The 21,140-nt window shown below is 44.9% G+C and overlaps 1 protein-coding gene across 1 annotated transcript; it reads right to left on the bottom strand.

Annotated features, from left to right (window-relative positions):
* Nucleotides 1-632: 632 nt before the first annotated feature.
* On the bottom strand, nt 633-2,984 carry LOC124281944 (toll-like receptor 4). The gene is made up of 2 exons (XM_046717951.1): nt 2,282-2,984; nt 633-1,840 (listed from the first exon to the last, which is right to left on the bottom strand). The coding sequence occupies exons 1-2, from the start codon at nt 2,982-2,984 to the stop codon at nt 633-635; spliced, it is 1,911 nt and encodes a 636-aa protein (XP_046573907.1).
* Between the last annotated feature and the right edge of the window lie 18,156 nt (nt 2,985-21,140).

Raw genomic sequence — 21,140 nt, 5'->3', positions numbered from 1 at the left:
GTCTCTATATTTCACTGCCGATAATCTTATATCAACACAATCTAATTAAATAATCTGAACTATATCAAGTTATATATATAGCTGTAATATACAGCGCTACAAACTATTAATACATCTTTCAGGGAATGTTATTATAATTTCAGTTGTAGATTGCTTATAATGCATCTGCTATGGAGTTACACGCCAGATTGCACCCGTGAAGATCCGGGTTAGAATTGGTCTTCAGTAACCCATGCTTGTCGTAAGAGGTGAATAACGGGATCTGGTTGTCAGGCTCGCTGACTAGCTTGACACATATCATTGGTTCCCAATTGCGTAGATCGATGCTCATGCTGTTGATCACTGGATTGTCTGGTCCAGACTCGATTATTTACAGACCGCCACCATATAGCTGGAATATTGCTGAGTGCAGCGTAACTCTAAACAGCGTAACACTGGAACATTACTAAAAGCAGTGAAGCCCATTGCTGGTGTCCCCCGCCGTGATTTTCCTGGAACATTACTAAAAGCAGTGTTAAACCACACTCATTAACTCACTCTAAATGCTATAATGGAGCCCTGCAGGATGTGAAGCCCAGTGAGAACTCAACATACTTTGTGTCTGTCCTGGTTAGGTAATCCCACAGGTCTCTTCAGTCTGCGATTCTAACTGCCTTTATTGCTTCCACTACATTTCCCCAGAAGACCACGTTCCCGAATACCTCCTCACTGTATTCTAGATAGGAGTTGTTTCGTAACATCACTACCATGTCCTTCGGCAAGTCCTTCACCTTAACATATTCATACAGAACTATTATCACTATATTCTGTCTTCGGCTCACTCCTTCCATCCTAGCCATATTGTACTCGAACTCGCACCAGTGGCTCTTCAAGAAAGCAGGGGACAAAACAACCAAGGTCTTCCGACTCCTTTGAATGGCGTCAACGATGTTCGTGGCGATTACCTCCCCTGGCAGGAAGTCTCTGTCGTGGATGCACATGCGCAGTTCAGCTTTTGTCTCAAGCTCGGGCATCATCGTGTCAATGACGAACCTTCTATCCGGCTCTGCATAGGACACGAATACGTCGTACTCAAAAGGATCATTGGATTCATTGTCAACAGCGAGTTTGTTGTGATAGCCCCGCCTCCCTACGTGGTACAGGTACCTGAGCGTCCACCTGTGACGATATCCAATCGCAACAAAAATAACACCAAGAAGTAAGATCAATACAGATAACGACACCGAAACGATCATAATGTTGACACCATCACACCGTTTGTCTAAAATTCCAATAATCTCATCTAAACTGTTGGTGTCAGAGTCAGTTGTATTATCGGACTTCATACAGCAAGACATCCTTTTGATTCCAACTACGCGATGTTTGTTTTTACTCAGCCATCTTAAGAAGTATAATCCCTCACATGTGCAGGATATCGGATTAAATTCTAGATTTAGCACCAACTCAGGTAATTTGTCAAATTCTTTCAGAGCACGAGAAGACAACATTTGTATCTGATTCCCACTAAGGCTTAGATTTGTAATGGATTTACTGAGATAGACGTGAAACGATTTCAAATAATTGTTACTCAGGTTGATCGTTTTGGCATTTGTCAGGCCTCTAAATATTCTGGTAGGTAAAAATGTTATGCGATTTCTTGAAAGGTCGAGATGTTGAATTTCTCCCAATCTGTGAAAGATATTTCCGGTATTGTCCTTTCCCAAAGCTATCCCGAGGTGGTTGTGATGAAGATTAAGCTTTTGCAGTGAATTATCTTTTTCAAAAACGTTTGGTCTCATTCTTTGGAGTCCATTGTAGGAAAGGTCTAAGACTCTTAAATTCCGCAAACCTCTTAGCGGACCTATCAGGGCGCGAAAATAATTATGTTTCAAAATGACTTTTGTGATGTTATTTTCTTGTACATCTATATTTGGTATTATGCCTTTCAGAGAACAGTAGGATGCTATGATAGTTGTAAGATTTGGTGGAAATGGACGTGGAAGGGAATCGTTCCTTAAACGTCTCTGCAAAAGTGCAAAAGGTTTTTGAACTAAGTTTATTCCTGTAATATCCAGAAACGTGAAAGAGTTGTGAGGGTTCATGAGGACCAAGAACCCTGACTGGAATTTGTTCCAACGAGCTGAAAGTCTTTTGAGACTTTTAGGCAAATAATTCACAACGTTTAACTCTATTCCAATTATGCCATTACGATCTATATGTAACTCTTTCAAGTGGATTTGTTTCAAGTACTTAACATGCGAAACGCGCACGTGAGAACACACGTCATAGAGAGGATAAATACGATTAGCTCGTAGAACTTGTAGTGATGAATGTTGAAGACCATATGTAGCATTGGTGAGATTGTCAAACGAAAGACGTTCATTGTCCGAGATGTCTATCAGGTGAATTTGTTTAAGAGGCTGAAACGTGAGAAGATCGGTCCTTTTCACGTCACAGAAGCTGATATTCAGAAGGTGAACTGTTGGTACATTGGAGAACGTGGTGTTCTGTAACACTGGAAGCTTACAATACTTCCTATAGCCGGATAGAGTCAAATTCCTCAGGTTCCTCATTTGACTGAATCCAGGTCCAAAATCAGCCGGAAGTCCATCAAGATGTAGAACCTTCAAGGATGTCAAGTGTTTCAGAGTCTGGTCTGGGTATGTGGCGTGAGGACGAGATGTGTCGTTATCGTTATCTACGATCCTTAACTCTTCTAATTCCGTGAGATCCCTGAACATGTTAGGGTGGTAGGTTTTTGAGTCCAGCAACAAGTGATTAAACTCTAGGTTTAGCGTCTTTAGTTTGGATATTCCATGAAGGGCATTGTCATGAATAGCAAAGATCGAATTATAAGAAAGGTCAAGAAGTCGAAGATGAGGGAATCGTTGAAACATTTGATCTGTCAGGTTCGTCAGCGAGTTGTTGCTGAGAAGTAATGTAGTGGTATTGATTGGCAACTGAACAGGAACTCTCTTCAGACGTAGTCCATTACAGTTGACCATTATCCCTTCGTAACGCTTGTCTCTGCCACACGTGCATGGGGGGACATGCATCATGAGAGGTCTTCGTTCCATCAGTGAAGAGCAAACTTGCCAAGTGCATGTATATGAATGCAGCTGTGCATGCAAGAACCCATCTGAAACGAGAGCATACATATCATTAAAACTCTAGAAGAGTACGTACTAAAAGATGCAATGGTTAAATGGGCAATTCAATGACCTATCAATTCTGACAATACCACTCATTATCACTGGATAGATATCAATCCATCACACTAGTCTTTTATATAGCGCCTGTCTGAATGTTCCTTAGTTGTCTGGGATTGAATTCCACCGTATGGGACCAGACTTGGAAAAGCTGTCACCATAAGAACTGGTGCATGTTTTTGGAACACACAGGAGATTTTGAGAACCTGAACGTGAATATCGAGATTGAATATGATCCTTAACAAGATCTTATATGTATGTTGGTGCTTGGCCATGTTTTGGATGTGTGTGGTATACTTTGTTCTAATTTTGGTAGTGTTGGCAAAATGACAAAAACTATATTCTAATGTAACACATGGTGGGTATCTGAAATTTGGGTGTCTGAAAATGGGAGGTATATTGATGCAATTGTATTCATTCGAATACATAGGCGGAAGAAATTGCATACTCTCATCTGGACAGGTGAAATATACTATACCAAATTAAAAGCTAGACTCGTTAGATTGAACCTACCCACCCTACCACCCCACCACACCCCACACCCCACACCCCACACCCACACCCACACCCGTATTTTGCTGCTGTATTTCATGTCTTGTGGACTATGACTTAATTTTTACTTACAGAACAAATAAACTTTGTTTTTTGGTACTCTTTTAACTATTACATATGAAAGACTTGTGGTTAGACTTATGCGGAACACCAACTTTATTCTTAAAAAGCTTGTGGTTAATTAATACCGAGTGATTAAAAGTTGCCAAAAAGTCGCCTGCTTCACTCTCGCCCGCCAACGAAACCACAGACAGGTTACTTAACTCTGTCGCCAGAGCACTGCAGTGACGTCATATGAGGAACGATTTTCAGTTAAGTGTATAGAAAGTGTGTAGCACGCTCATCATTTTGATGATTTCTCGACATTAACGACGACATGCCGAATCGTTGCTTTGCCGTCAATTGCTCCTAGGGGTCGGGCGATGGTGTCACCATGCCAGATTTCCACAGGACCCTGCAGTTTGTGCTAAATGGGTTATGTTTGTGAGTGCGAAGCGACCGTTGTGGAAGCCTGAAACGATATCTTACTTGTGTTAAGGTCGCTTCACGGAAGTAAAAGATTCAAAACTACTTACTAGTTGTAGTAAAATGTGTATATGATTGATGACCATAAAGATTTTCCATGACACAACTTGTAACATAACGATTTCTTCCTCGGAAGCGAGGTTGTGGTCGCAGTAACAATAATATTGTAAGTAGTATTATATTGACACCCACCTCGCTGCCACGAGAGGAATTGTTATGTTATGAGCTATGTCATGCAAAATCCTATTGGCCATCAATCAAATACATATTTTACTACCAGTAGAAAGCAGTTTTGATTTTGTAACTCGGTGAAAACAAACCTAAATAGCATTTATCCTCAGACTGGCGGATGTTCGCGACAGGGCTCCGCCATTTTTGAAAATCGTAAAGTCACGGGCTAAAGTCTGTTAGAATTAATGAGATTATGGTTTGTTTTCATCAAGTTAGAAAATCAAAACTACTTTCTACTCGTAGTTAAATATGTACTGGAATCATAACCAAAAGGATTTTGCATGACACAACTTATAACATAACGATTTTCTTCCACGGAAGCGAGGTGGGGGTCGAAGTCACAATACTGCGCGATAAAGTTACATTCACATGGTTAATGTCCACTCACCAGTATGTAGATACTAGTCAATGTGCGTCTTTATATTTGCTCTTATAATCCTAATTAGTTTATTATCATACTTGTATGCATTTTGAAACTAAATAAAAAGCAGACGATCTGCTGATACTTATAGTGAATTTATAACAGAACTGTAATATCTAGACATTTTATAGTTTGCCAATGTGAATCATAATTCGCACACACACCCTAGTGTATGTTGTCTGTCTCATTACACTTCACGATGAAAACAATGATTCTGTTGAATGCTACGACAAATGAATAAGAACAAAATGCAAATATTAAACTTAAAACAGATAAAATTTATAGGAACAATGTCAGGCTATTACCTTTTTCGAGGAATGTATCCATTAATATCCACAAAAACGAGTGATATGCCATTCATCTGCAGCTGTTCCAAGTAATGTGTCTTTTTTAACAGTCAAGTATACGAAAAAGTGATATATCGTTTCAGGTATGTCACATTGGTGTATAGTCTCATTGGTCACCCAAGATAGCACACCTGGCAACTAATTGCATAATGTCCGCCTTTCTTTAAAAACAGTAATTTAGTTAGCCAATAATAGGCAATCAATCAATGTATTGGCGGTTAATCCTTTGAAAGAAGGACGTTGTTTTTACCCGGACACCAACACGACAGAGTGTATTCAGTACAGATAAGTAAATCTACATACATAAACACTACCTTTTGACAAATCCGCTGTGTAAGATAAAAGTAATTAATCAATCAGCGTGTTATGGGTTAATCCTTTGATCGATGTTTATAATGTTGAGTATTTACTCCAGACACAAGAAATGCCAAATGGGAACCTTTGTCGGGTAATCTAAGTGTGTTACCACTAATTATGCCTGTTATAAATTCATTAACTGATCATCTAATGAATGATGACAAATAACATGTGTAGGTTTATACCACCTAACACGGGTTACAACAAGGGAGTATTAATTGCTGTATTGCATGTGAAAACTTATGGGCCGACACTGTTTTGAGAATACAAACAGATTTTTACATGACATGATTAAATATCGAGGTAAAAAAAACACAGAAATAGGATCAATTTGGATCTGTCATTATACAAATAGGGCCTAACGACACCGATCGATTTTGACAGAATCGTCTATGAAAACAAGTTGTAACTCGGAAACTAGGTAAAGCGGGAGACAAAATTAAATGACACTAGATTGTGAGAACATATAGCTTTCATTTTCCACAACAGTTGTCACGATTTCAGGTTTATAGAAACCTGTAAACAAGAAATGTAGATGAATTCTGCATCGGCCCTCATATCTATTCCTCATATGACGTCACAGAGACGCCCCGCTCTGATTGGTTGAAATTTCGTTCGCGGGTGAGAATTGAGCACTGTTGTCAAAAAGGTCGATTTAAGTTAATTAAAGACCGAAGTGAGTAGTTTTAATGACGGGGTTTCATTTATAGCGATGCCAGTTATTGATTTATGCATTTGTACAATAAGCCTGGAGATGTCATTGATTCCATTTGTTGTCATATAACACAGATGTTGAAGGTTTGAGTGACTGAGTAAGAGACAGATCGCAAAGGAACCTGTTTGCCTTTGAATATTCAATGCCATTTAGAAGGTGGTCAAAAGTAACATGTTACATTTGGATTACACTTTCTCTGTGAAGTACAGATTCTAGTGAGTGAGTGAGTGAGTTATTATTTAACGTCACATCGGCAATATTTCAGCCATATCGTGACGAGAACACTTGACATTGAAATAGAACATATATAGAGATTAAATAACCTCCCGACAGAGGACAGTAAAGCAACTAGAGTATACAGATTCTAGTACTTTTGTTGGGTTGAGTCCCATCCATGACTCGAACCCACACCCTCGGGCATCTAATCGCCAGCACACAAAGTCAGCCTCCTACCCGGCTCAGCCACCATGGCTCTGCGATTAGGTGCCTGATTCTGAGAGTGTGGGTTCGAGTCCTGAATGGGACTCAACCCAACAAAAGTACTAGAATCTGTACTGAGAAGTATAGGCCGCTGTGGAGGAGAAAACGGTCGAGACAGTAGGTCTGGGGCCATGCTTGTGCCACCAGAAACATCATCATGTGATGGTTCCTGATCTGGACTTGGACTTATTACTCATTCCCTCCCAAATGTCGATGTGGCCTCCACTGCATAAGCTTGAGGATCTGGGATATAAGTCGGCAGCTGGTTATAATGCTTCTGCAAGGCAGCCACCATGGCGTTTCTGAGGCAACTAGAAGTGAGGAATTCCCGAGGATTAAAGCGTAAGATCATTTTCATTTCCAAAATGTTGATACCTACTGATGAATCTCCCAAAGATGAATTGAACTCTCTTATCCCGTCTTGTCTTCTCGATGAGCTTCCTGTGAGTAAAGCATCCATGAAGAGATGATATTCTTGTAATGGTCTCCTGATTGGAGTTCCGTGTATGACGTTGTCAGGGTTCATCCACCATGTGAGGTCCTTGAACACTAGATTAGAATTTTGACAGAGTCAAGCTGTTTCCCTCGATGTTGAATGATCTAATTCTGCATCCATTGCCGTTGAGTGTCTTGGGATTTCTGGAACTTTGATATCCTGTTTGTGATATCCTGATAGCATTCCAATGGCGGTAAACAATACCTTGATGGGTGTTGACTATATCCCTTAGATACTTCTTGGGAAGGAGTTCAGATCTTTTGGATGTACTAGGAACCCAGAATTAAAACAAAATCTCTAAATGAATTGCCACGGAGCCACTAATATTCCAAATGGTTGAACTCTAAACTTCATTTCTGAGAGGATGGATAGATAAGTGTTGATATGAGTCCTGTAGATCTATGGAGATCAAAGAGTCCCCTATGGAAATCGTCAGTCTGAGATTTGGTATGGACTCCATCCAAAACCTGAGTAGTCGTCTCAGGTATTCCTGGTTGAGGATCGTCAGATCCATCATCATTCTGAGTTCTGTTGAATCCTTCTTGGAAACCACAAATGCCTTACAGAAGAATGTTTGACTGGGGTCTGAAGGGTTCACCCCGACAACAGTTTTCATGTTCAATAGCATCTCTACTGCTGTCATCGCAGCTGAAAAGGACCCTGTGAACTTCCTATCCTCTCCCAACCTTGGGAGTGTCAGTGCTTCCTTGCACCTGCCGTTGAACAGCATGTCACACATCAAGATGGAAATTGTGATCCCGTCTTAAGAGGTTAGGTAACGAGGCTTGAGAGTCAAACACCTACTTAGCCATGCTGGATATATATTTGTGGAGCATCTGTGATGTGTTATCGGCAATCTCCGACTTCGCAGATGAAGGGTCGTTAGACGCATCGGCCTCAGTCATAGGAGGGACCATTTTTCTAACACCAGAAATAAACCAGTAATTAAGGCCTGTATGTTGTCCACCGGTCGTACAGTTTTCTCAAGATCTCTGATACTTTTTTCCCTTCAATTATAGTGTCGTTAACGACAAACCCCTTGAAACCCTTGTCCAGTGAAGGTGACTTCGAGTTTGGTTTTACGCTGCTTTTAGCAATATTCCAGCAACATCACGGCCCATGTCGGGATTCGAACCCGGGTCTTCGGCGCCTTGTCCAGTGAAGGTGATTTAGAGGGTAAATCCCTGTTTCCTTGTCACACTGAGCATCCCTGTCAATCCGGATTATTGGCGTGAAATGAAGACTGTGGCAAAGTACTTACGGAAATAAAATTCATGCATGCTTGAAAACGGTATAAGAATCTATACCGAATCGTCGCTATTGTGAAAATAAAGAAGTTGATCATCAATAAAGATTTATCATCTCTATACCACCAACTTCTACAATGCCACTCAAATAAATCAACTAAAGTTTGATTGTTAAATATTCTATTACTATAGTTTTTCCCCACTTTTGTTTATAACACTTTTTGTAAAATCATCCGAAATAGATGAGTTTACAGGAGAGAAAATCGTATAATGTTTAGCCCTTGGAATTTCATCAAAGTCAAAATGTACGTTTCTGGTGCAAGCTATAGTATGTATGTGAATGGGGTGTACTCTCCACAGGTTCACGTACATAATATATTTTATGAGAAACGTCATATACCATTCATCCTTTATTTCTTTTATCCTAATTTATTCACAAAATAATTAATTTAGGGATTTTTTCAGAACATTTTTTACGCCTGTACTCTTGTTGAAAGTTTACTATTTTTACAAGTTTATTCATAGCTTTGATTGTCAATGGCACAATTGCTCTGGCAACGTGCGCGCAAATGCATCTTCCCGTCTAAACAGTGCTGTGGGTAGTTGTTACCATCCATCGTTGATTGGAACGTAAGTTACAACATGTTTTGAGATCTGTTGATACTATGCATTGTTTGATATTTTTAACTGTAAGTGGTCTTTTGGATGATGATTAGAGGACCAAATTAAACGACCTAGTTGGTAAAACAGAGTTACTTTCAATATTAGTAAAACCTATCTATTTAAATGAAGTAATTAAAAAAAACCACCAAAAATCTGTTTCCGTGAGAACTTTAGTTCAAGTTTCTGTCTGGAGTGAAACAGGGAAGTTCAGGCGGTTGAATGTCTGCCGCAAACTCCGCATGATCTGACATTGGCAGCATGGAATCAGGAAATAAAACTTCTAGGCTGGGTCATTATCCGAGAGGGTGTATCCTGCTGAGTTGAGTTCCTTCTATAATCGGTTGTATCATAAGTGCTATCTGTCAGTCCCAGGCTGGCCGCTGCTCTATGGTGAGATCAATCTCTCGGAGTTGAGCTCCGTGTGGTCTGTGGGGCCCGTGCGGATGGCAATAACTGACTGCTCTAACTGTGCCAGTCAATCCCCAGGGATCTCTATGGCCCATGCAGTCAATGTGGACCTTGGTCACATTTCTTGTCAAATGGCTGGATCTTGTCAGATGTGTTCTCTGTCACCGGTGTGGCAGGCAGTTGGTGGGGTCTGCTGTGAAATCCATATCTTGGACTTGGTCTACATCAGCTTTCAAATGGAGAAAGTCATGCACCATGACTGGTGATGAAAGCAGTTCGTCCGTGTAGATAGCTGAAATTGGACAAGACGTCTGTGCTGCTGCACCTAAATCGTGGTGATCAAATCTAAGTCACTATAGTGAATTCTTCACTCCTGAGTTGAAGTCCTGTGAGCACGGCTACTCCTCTGCCAAGGTGATGGTTGCTGTCGACGCTGGCCTAGACTTAGTCTCCAGGACCGCGTTTCACAAAAGCCTCCTAAATTTAGGAGGTCGTAGCCCATACAACCTTGTTTACAACCTTCTTCCGACCTCCTTTACGACCTTTTCACAAAGACGTCGTATCCATGTCGTACATTGGTATAAGAGGTACTTTGTTGCATAGCAACGCATAAAGCGAGACCGAACAGGCACCTGCTTATCTTAATATTCCCAACTTTTTATAGGTATATTCGCGGCAACGTGGGGTCGGGAAGTTAACTGGGGGTTCAAAAGTAGTAGATATAATGGTGCGAGATCTAAGGGCCTGACAAAAGCTTTATTTGTGAAATAAAGCTTTGCAGAGGCTTTTGTTGGACTTGATTTCGTACCCCCATTATATATACTACTTGAGATTATAGTGGATGGTATCCAACAGAATTCAAACCTGTGAAGTATATTTGTGTGTGTGATATATTTAGAATTTTATTGGACTTTAAAAGTGAGGGCTGAACAGGAAGGACATATATGTAGGGGGTAACGGCGATGAGTTAGTTCGAATCCATCATATTTTTATTTTATTTTTATCTTGTAATTTTCAATGGAATTTACTGAGAGAATCTAAAATAATTAATTGATTGATATTTATTACCATTTGATAACCTGTACTTTCAATTAAAACCATATGGTTTGCATTGTGATTCAAAATGCATTTCTATTTTGAAATAGTTTGGGAATATTAAGATAAGCAGGTGCCTGTTCGGTCTCGCTTTATGCGCCGGTGTGACAAGACACCCATGAGCTCCCACCCGAGGTCAACTTGCAGCTCTGTTGGCCATGTCAGCGGACTGCGTTTGTATATGCGTTCGAATCCGCGGGCTACCTGGGTCGAATCTTTCGCGGTCAAGGGTTCGGCTTCCTTTTAGCGACTGGCCACGTCCACTATGGTCAGGGCATACTTGTACCTCTTGTCATGGGGTAGGAACAGGAGGTCGGCCTGGTGAACGCTATTGGGTGCGGTAATACCGAACTTCCTTCTAGGCACGTAGCGTGGTGCCGGTAAATAGATCTGCCACAGGGCTTGTTTTTCAAGCCACGCTTTGGCCTCCTCCGGGGGTACTCGCGCCATTTTAGCCAGCTTATGTATGGCGCTAACTCCTTTCCAGTACCCACGCGGGCTGTAGTAAATAGCCTCAAACTTTCTCTGGTTCCGTGACATGTTTTATATATACACCTATGTTCTTGGTTCAATTTTCTCATGCCTGTACGCGTACGTGTTTATCCCATCAATAGCTATCCAACGTTTAGTGTCCATTGGCGACAGTCACGTCTTGTTTATAGTCAGTCCGTATATCCTATGCCCATCACTTCTAAGCGTGTTCATTTTATGCCTGAATGTACGGGTCTTGAACAGGGCTTCCTTGAATCTGGCGTGTTTGATGTGTTGTTTCACCACGTACTTCTTAACACCCTTCGCCTTCCGGATCTCACCATTGTCGGCCTTCAGGATTGAGTACATCTTAGGTCTCAAACCTATGTACTCAGCTATGGGCGTGCCAGCACACTCGTCCTTCATCTTACCTAGGACCTTTATATTTACCGTGCTGTGTATGGCATGGTCCTTGGGGTAGTCGCTGGTGTCATACAAATCGAGGCGTTTTTTCATGTCCTCATACACGTCCTCGGTTCGAATCTCCATCAGCAGGGAATCCGTGTCAGTGTACAGCACTTCACACCTGTCGCCGTACTGTTTCTTGAGCTCGTTGTAGTAAAAGTCGTACATCAGGTGTTTGGATAGATCGAGGATGCTCATCCCCACGTAAACAGGCCGGTTGAATTTGATGTGGCTTTTCTTCATGTGTAGGGCAACCAGGTCGTCGGTGAATATCTTGCTCCGGTTGAATGCCGGGCTGGCTATCAGTCTCCTGAGCTTGTCTTCCTCATTCGACCGAACCAGCTTCACTGTCACACGTTTCCTCAGGTTCTGCATAGTCTTACCAAACACCGAGTTGTTCATGAGCTTGTAGAGGTTTTTCTCAAAGTCACTGGTGGCCAGCTTTCGCAGGTCCGTGTTCATTCTGATGTAAGGCTCCATCCAGGGGCTCTGGTTGAACACGAGTACCCTATGTATTTTGGTCAGCTTCATACCCAACGACAGGTACAGCTGTAGGTTGCGATAGTGAACGATGTACTTGGTCTTATTCATTAAGTTGGGCACTAGTTTTTCAACGTCTGCCACCCGCCCACCTAACAAGTTATGTTGGTACTCAGTCATCCAGTCTGGGTTAACCCTCATACGTTTGGGGGCCAGGGGGTAGCTGTTGTGTGATGTGTGTAATGCCTTGGGGTATTCTAAGTCCACCTCAAGGATATAGCATTTGTTCGAATCCGGAGTGATGCTCATAACATCGACCTCGGCCGATACCCATTCAAATCCCCCTGTGGGTAGATACTGGCTCATGGCCCAGCCGTACAGGTTGTTGGCGTCGAGGTAGAGAATATGATTGGTTGGCTTGCTCAGGTCGTAGCCCTTCACGTATTGATTATTTGCTTTCACAAGCCTTTCTCAATGAATAGGTGCATGTCGTAATCGGTGAGCAATTCCAACTTAACTCCGGTCTTTTTCAACAACGCATCCCACGACAGACCTGGGCTGGTGTAATACCATGCGGGGTCGAGTTGATACTGCTTGAAACACGTCCGCCTAAACGTCTCAAACACGTCGGCTAACAGCAGTACATCTGTCCTCAAGTACAGGTCGTGATAGTCACCCAGATTCTTACAGCCCAGTTTATTCCATACGTTAATAGCGTGCGAGTAATCGTCTTGGGTGATTGCCGAGTCGGTCAGGTTGGTGTAAAATTCTCTGATGGGGGGTAGTCGGGTCTCAGCGAACTTGGCCCAACCATCCATGTACTCGTAGGGGTACACGCCCTTCCTCATCAGCAGGGGTCGAGTCTCGGCGTCGGTATATCGATCAGTGATGGGGAAGGTATCGTTGGCCTTGACCAGACTGTCGAGTGATGACAGGAGGAACTGAACCGAGTCGATGAACCTCAGACCATCAAGCTGAAGGAGATGTATCTCTCCATGTTGTTGGGGATGCACGTCAGGTTGCCATCGATTTTCGCGATGGCCTGCATGATTAAATGAGAGTCGTACCCTCTCAAGTTGTGAAAGACCACGGGGATGTTTATTGTCTTGGGGGTGATTCTAAGCTTGAGGTTGCACGCGTTGTGAGCGGCGCCTCTATACTTACCGGTGACGTGGCAATGATCTCTCACCGAATCACCGTTCAGTGGTGAGTCACACACGTGGCAGTTAGTGCTGCAGGCGTGAGCTAGCCTGTCGGCTTGAGTCATACGCATTGGAGCGACTGTATACAGTGCATTCCTAATACTTTTCTCTTCCTCCTCCTTTTCAGCCGCGTCGGGACCCCTATACACTACCAGAGCTTTCGTTTCCCCATCACAACGGACGACCACGTATCCAAACCCACAGGCCTCATGCTCCTGTGTTTTCTGTGTGGTTGGGGTACCCCCGGCAACCTCAACAGGTTTGACCAAGTCTTCAAAGTCGGCGTAGATGACATAAGGCACAGACATTTGGTTCTTGTGGTTGCCGAATTTTAGGATATTGTCACCTTCCTTAGGCATGTCAACTCGTATGGCATCTGCCCCACACCTTGGCAATCCTCCCGGTGGGATTCTAATAAATCAGCTCGTGTGAAGCCGTGTAGGCACCGTTCGCAGAAGTGACTCTTTTCTCTGTGTGCCGATTGGTCGTACAACAGCCTGCTAAAGTGTTTTATCCACGCGTAGTGGTACTTATCACCTCGCTGGATCATGAATATATTGATAACGCGGCGACCCAGACCCAACGGACTGACCCTGTTCACTATTTTTGTGTTACCTTCGTGCCCAAAGACGTTTATAGCTATATCATTCTGTTTTTCTATTTTAGTTTTCTGGGATATGGGGGTTGGTTCATCTATACCATCCCAGTTGAACCCATCGTCTTGGGGATAACTAGAAGGCCTGTTCGAATTAGTGTCAGCTGGAAACAAGGCTGACCTGACAGCTAACCTAAGGCAATCGTCTCCTCTATTCTTGACGTTGACCATGGCCTGTTTTTTCTTATAGTAGGGGGGTAAGTCTAGGTTTGACCCGCCTCTGAACGGCACGTAGTTAGCTATGTCTAGATAGACATTATCGATTTTATCAACAACCCATCCGGACCCCATGTGTGTGTAGCGTTCTAGGTATTCTCGTATCTGCTGAAAACTGGTAATGATTTATGGGTCTATGGTCTCTTTATGCGTAACGACCTCTTGTTTACCTCGGAAGTAAGGCTGAACGTACTCAGTGACCCCAGCCCCCGCCTGTTTATAGAGCGACATTTTCACTGTGATTTGAAACTTTATACTTCCCAAATCGTTTAGTTCCTCATTGACTTTATCAGCGATTGGAGGCTTCATATCGGCGATGTCTATGTTCCTAGCAACATGCATGCGCCAGCCTCTCAAATAGTTACCTACAGCGCGCTCAGTGCGCATGAACCCTAGGTCAATAGCTCTATTCTGCCGTAATAGTTCTACAAGCTGTGGCTTCCTCATACGGGAATAACCTCTTAACCCCAAATCACGTGCGTCTACTTTTAGTTGTTTTACAGTGTGGGGCTTTGCTACGGGGTCGTTTAATAATGCGACTAACCCGTCTCTCCCCAGGCGGGAATAACCCGTCAACCCTAGCTCTTTTGCTCGGAGTTTTAGTTGTTTTACCGTGGGAGGGGCTTGTATGTTAAGTAATCTCAACAATGCTGGTTTGGCCATTCGAGAATAACCAATTACACCACGCTGTCTGGCGATCTGCTTGAGCTCGCGAGTAGTAGACATTGTTATACCAAAGCGTATACAATCTCTATTTGGGCCACCGGCAAGGGAGGTAACTCTTCCAACCTTGATAAAAATAGTGAGGCGCTCATGAAATCCTTTAGTAAATATCTAGATAGACCTTATCGATTATACCCTCGACCCAACCGGAACATGCACAGCATAGTAGGGTGTTTTGTATTATTTGCAACGAGCCGTCAACAAGTATATCTATGTCCCCATGCACATCTACTCGTCCACCATCAAAGTAATTCCAAGTGTGCCCAGCAGCCCACGGTACATCAAACCCTACTTTCACCATGATTGTAAATGAGCACCCCTTATATAGTTCGCTGACAATCATGGGTTTGAGGACACTGATATCTATACTTTCCCCCCATCCATCTGCTAGCTTCTCAGGCAACGACTTTCCCTAAGCTCAACTTCCACGAACATCATTATACCTATGTGTACACAGGCTATAATTGGGTCACTACACCTCCATGCTAAGGAGGCGCATACATTCGTTTATGTAGGCCTTTTTCTTCTCGTAGATAAGCTGGTGCCTGACTACGTTTGCCTCGTGGTCTTTACATAAACGGTAGTGGCATCTAACTCCAATACCGCACACTGAACACGTGTAGTTCACAAAACATTTTCTATGAAAACAGCAATACCCCTCCATCCTGCATTTCCTACCACAGCGCTCAGGCTTCCCCCTCAGTATGTACTGGCATCGGTACGGGGCAGGTCTCATCTTTGGTATACTTATATGAGTACTTAGTCTAATTGTTTTGCAACAAACGCAGTTCAAGCTGTTTACCTGTTAGTAGGTAGTATTCTCTCGCTGCGTCGTCGACATCGTGGAATGTTTTAACGGCATGGTTCTCACGCCTGAGTTGTTCGTTAATGTAATCGATCCTCTGGACACGTCTCTTCGCGTACTCGGATTGTGCAGCTTGTAATTTCTCAACAGCCAGGTCATGGCGCTTCCTCTCTACCTCAATCTCAGCCGCGTGTGACTCCCGTAGTTTCGAGAAGAGGAATTTACTCCCGGAAAATGCCAGGGCGTTTACTAACGCCCCGCCGATCATCATGGCGATCGTAGCCATCCTATATATAGTTACATTTACTTCAAAATACTTTCTGGTAGGATGCCTTGTTTTACTAGGATGTCCTTGGTGGCCATCGCCATACCCAGGTTCATTATGAGCATACCCATATCCTGCAGATAGTCGGTTGTTTAAGCACCATTTTGGTCAACCTAGCGTACCCTACGGCTAGACTGGCGACCACGGTGGCGTGGTATGCGTCGTTGACAAACGTTTTCCCCTCAGACATTATGTATATTATATAAAAAATATATTTATAACATGATATGTGGGTTGACCTCTAATTGCGGGGGTTCCTCCCTGGGGGGTTGTTTGTTATATAACCATGATATAGCCACGACAGCAGTTGCGCCTGCAATCAACAAGAGTGGAGCCGGGCGGCTCCACGTGATACTTTTATGTTGGTTACACCACCTTTTTTTACCGGCAGCTACTCTCTTAGGGTTCTTCTGCCTGGTGACTGTAGGGGGTTGGGGTTCCCCCAACGTTGGGGTCTCCTCTGAAGGGGTTTGGGGTTCCCCCAACTCCGGAGGTGTCATTTCTTGGACAGCATCCATCTTGTATACTATTATTATTATTTTTTCCCTCCTTAAATTGGCAATGCTTTGACGTGATAATCGCCGCCGTCACCGGGGCTAAAAACATACCGTATTTGTGGTACAGCACGCAGCTGATAGAGCTCAAGGAGTTGAACTTCTGCGTTAGTACCCAGACGCTGTGCTTTGCGTGCCGGCCGGAGAAGGCCAGGTACGATAGCATGTCTCTCTTTTTTGTTATCTCGCAATTAACGCGGCAGTCGTCCAGTATGAACAGCGTCGACTCCCCTTTAAATTTGTTGTGATAAACTTTTCAACCAGTCCTGCAGACGTGTTCCCGGGTCGACTCTGTGTACGTCCGGGTCCGTCATCACCCAAGGTCTTTCCGTGTACGTTTTATTCATGTGCAGAGTAGGGCACATGATAACGATGTTATCGAACACATCCCTGTAGTACCCCTCCAACATATCCAGCACGAAAACGGTCTTCCCACAACCCGTCTGCCCGCACACTATGGTGCAGTGCGGGTCGCGGGGCAAATCAATAGATGGCTTGCACGAATCTCCCATTGTCTATATTAAGTTGCGCGTCCATAATAACGTACAGATATAATTTCAACTTGCCCGCGGGTTGAGCCTTCTTGGTAATCTGGATTGTAATCCCCTCGCTGCCATTATCAATGCGGCGACCGCTACCGTGCAGTTTATCGTCATCCGTAGATCGCATGTCTAACCATAGCGCGTACTTGGTGGTCAGGTATTCACCGATCTGCACGGAGGATAGGTCCAGGTCTTTGGTTATGTATGGATGTTGTTTGATAGCAGGTAGCTTTTTTATCTCGTCCCACAGCTGGTATGCTCTCATACCATGACTGAACAGCTGGTTGGGCACGCCCTCGATGGTCACTTCAACCTTTTCAATCTCGGGGTTGAAAAACTTCTCGCTCTCCCTTCGGAACGGCTCGTAATCCTCCACAGGGACGACCAGGATACCTTTCATCGATCTCGCCGGCACGTTCAGGTTGATATTCCACACAGTGTCGCTCTTATCCCGCACGACTGATCTATGCCTCAGTATGCGATGGTACAGGATGGCCACCTTCCCCGAGTACTGGTTTCGAACCTGCCTGGCCAGCTCCTGGCTAGTGACCATGTGGAACTCCAGAGAGATGTTGTCGATGGTGTAACTGGCCTCATCACTGTTCGGCGTACGTACTACTTTGCTGTAGTCGTTAAACGTGAGCTCGTATTCAAACCTATCACCCAGCGCAGCCTGGTAGAAAGGCGCGTGTTCCGTGAGCAACTCGAAGTCGAGCGGCACGCAGAACCTGTTCCCGTACGCTTGGGCGATGGCCTTTTCACCGTTCGTGATCTTGTCTTACTGGTCTTGCGTGAAGCCGTATCCCATGCGCAACCGGGTCGATTTGCTGATGCCCTGGTACACGTCATTGACGCGTTCTCCCTCGCTTTTCCCAGAGGTCCCCGCAGCAGTGAAACACGTCGCTGTCATCGATGCTCAACACCTCATTGCCGCTGATCTTGATGGTGGTTTTCTTGATGATGGCTCGACCTACGTTCCGCACTAGCTCGCGTTTGTCGTTGTCGGAGGTCAGCGTGAGGTTGAACGCCAGTCGAACCGTGCCTGGTACGATAAGGTCATTCTGGCCCAGGTTTGGAAATCTAACCAGCAGCGTTTGGTTCTGGTCTATCTTGCTGGGATTGTTGGTGATGGTCACCGACTGGCGCACGGCTCTGGCGCCTAGAGGCTCTCTTGATCTTCGGAAAGGATCTAGTTTCCTACCATACATTGTTATATAGATAAAATATAAAAGTTTAATATTAAATAATGGCTGAAGGCGGTCATGAGGACATACCTATGGATGATCTGTGGGATGATAGTGCCCAGGCATTCGACGAGGAGGAAACCTCGTTCACGCATGGCAACGAACTCGTGAAGCAGGCCGTCAATGGGTTTTACGATGGCTTAAAAGGGGATAAAAATTACTTCGAGCCGTGGGGGCGAGACTATTCCAAGTTTTTTGTCGATGGCAAGGGCACGCTGCGACTGAGGGATCACCCGGAGATCAATCTCGTGAATAAGCGCACGAGAGAACTGCTTGCCTTATCAACACTCGGCAGTCGCCATGGGAGTGACTTTATCCGCGATGAACTAGGCTTCATAGATTACGGTGGCGCACGGCCTAAGCTTCCCCCGGAGGCCGTTCAAGATCTGCAAGACGTCAGGGGCGCCACATCGGATCAAGACATGGCTGATAACATTGAAAAGCTGTTGGCCACCTACCATAACAAACCCTGACCCGTGTTCAAATTTACCGTTCGGGAACTGCGGGGGCTGGACAAGGTCATGCAAACCATTCGCAGACATCTGGTGAACACAGCCAAACTGGACGCGATAAACGACCACATCGCCCATGAAAAGGTCAAACTCGGTGAAACAGAGGACGAGTCTCTGAAAGCCACCATCGAGGAACGAATACGTAATTTGGAAGAGGAAAGGAAGACCCGGCTGGAAACGGCATCCTCCTTCCGAGACCAGCTTCGATACCAGATCAGCCGTGCGCGGGAAACCGTTGATCGAGTCCTCTACACCACGTTAGCTGACAGGATCCGAATCCTGTTCCGGGAGCAAGGGATCACCATCGCCAGCATTCTGACTGCCTTGGGCTTCATCATATCAACCCTGGTGGTGTCATTGAGTGGGGGCACCCCCACGCCTGCTGGCGGCAGTGGTACACCACCAAGTGGTGGGGGCGTCAAAGACTGGATAAAAAAACACCTGAAATCCCTCGGGGAAGCCCTGGCTAAACTGGCTGGTAAGGTCGCTGAAGCCCTGCCCGGCATCCTGGGTAGCATCGTCTCATGGCTGCTGAGCGCTCTGGCTAAAACTGCCACGTGGCTTGGTCAAAACCTGTGGGCAGGCATCGTCGCCGTGGCGGGTCTGGTGTACGTTGCGGCTAAGGAATTTTTAACCAAATAAGCCCCACCCCGACCGTGACCCCGCCAACCACCATGGCTGTTTTACGATCGATGTGCTGCTGATTGGACTCCTGAACGTGTGCAGGCTGTGCAGGTGTGTGTGACCACACTGGGGGTGTTGGTTGAACCCTGGGCTCCGGGGGTGGCGCCACTATACCCGTTTCACTGGTCGTGGGTGGTGGGACGTGGGGGACGTTGACATCGGGGTTGACGCCCAACTTTTGGTCCGCCATGGCTATGATTATTTCGTTGTTGTAACCCACCACTTTTTTAACTCTCAGTTGCATATCGCTTTGAGCCATGTACAATCCAACGTCGAACACGTAGTCGACTTTCGACCGGGCGTATTCCAACACATCTTGGTAGCGTTTGATGGCACTCGGGAGATCAACTGGAGCATTGATAGCATCCTCAACATTAACAACGAACTGTTTCTGAGCGTCGTAAGCAGTCCCCTTACCGAGGATGTTGGAACGCGTTTGCGTCTGCGCACCCAACAGCGCCCACACATACGTTCGAATCGAGTCGTTCAATCTGGTGACACCGGCACGAGTGAACCCTCTCGACATGTCCAACATGAACTTTTTCCAGTCATCCGCTGCCCCCTGCTCGAACCTCCAGTCTCGGTAATCCTTGCTATTGTCGAAAGCCATGTAACGGTCATCCCACTCGTTTGTTGTGAGGTGATGATACGACTTGTACCCCCATTCTTTCATCTTCTCGCTGGCATCCATGATAGGCATATTGTGAGTTATGGGGATACCCAACCCATGGTTTGGCCCCGGCAAACGCCAATCCGTCTTCGGGTTTAGTTCGAATTCGTTGCAAATACGTTCGTAGGCCCGTCTATCGTACTGGTTGTTTACTGCGTCCCACGCCTTGTCCTGTGGGAGCGGGGCGCTGATCTCTTTGAGGATACGCCTGACCTGGTAATACACGTGGAACGTGAACACAGACTGACTCAGCGGTCCATGACGAGTGGCGGTCAATGTCACACCACACCCCGTTGTAGCACACCACACAGCGAAGTTGAGTTGATTCTGCCAGAACTGCATCGGGTTGTTGAACCAAGCGTTGACTGCCTTGACGTTAGTCACCGAAAGCTTATACCGGTCGAACACATCTATAAACTGGGCGTCGAAATACAACCCAGCAGCGACCACGATCTTCATGTGGGGGAAATCTATATCCAGTTTAGGGTAAAACACTCCCGGGGAGTACATTTTAAAAGTATTATATAATGAGTATATATACTCTAACATGTACATAACACTTCCAGGAATAATGAGCTGCGAGGCCATTCAGCTGATGCACGCGATCGATAACACGTCGGGTCAACTCTGTGATATCACCTACCTACCGCGATGGACTAACATCAATGTCAACAACAACAAGCTGTTCATCAGTGGCACCCGCAATCAGATAACTGATGGCTACTACAGCGTGTGCTCGCTAAGCTACGAGGTCTTCAAACCCCTGGCAGCCGAACTCAAGATGAACGACTCAAACGGCACAGTGGTGTTAATCAACAACGGAAGAAACCCCTTGAGGCTCGGTCGGCCATTGGCGAGGACACTCGG

Source organism: Haliotis rubra, unplaced genomic scaffold (assembly GCF_003918875.1).
Source record: "Haliotis rubra isolate DU_JTF1 unplaced genomic scaffold, ASM391887v1 Scf290, whole genome shotgun sequence".
In the NCBI taxonomy this organism is placed as follows: domain Eukaryota; kingdom Metazoa; phylum Mollusca; class Gastropoda; order Lepetellida; family Haliotidae; genus Haliotis; species Haliotis rubra.
Note: the sequence above shows the minus strand (reverse complement) of the source record. Positions and strands in the feature narration are given on the sequence as shown.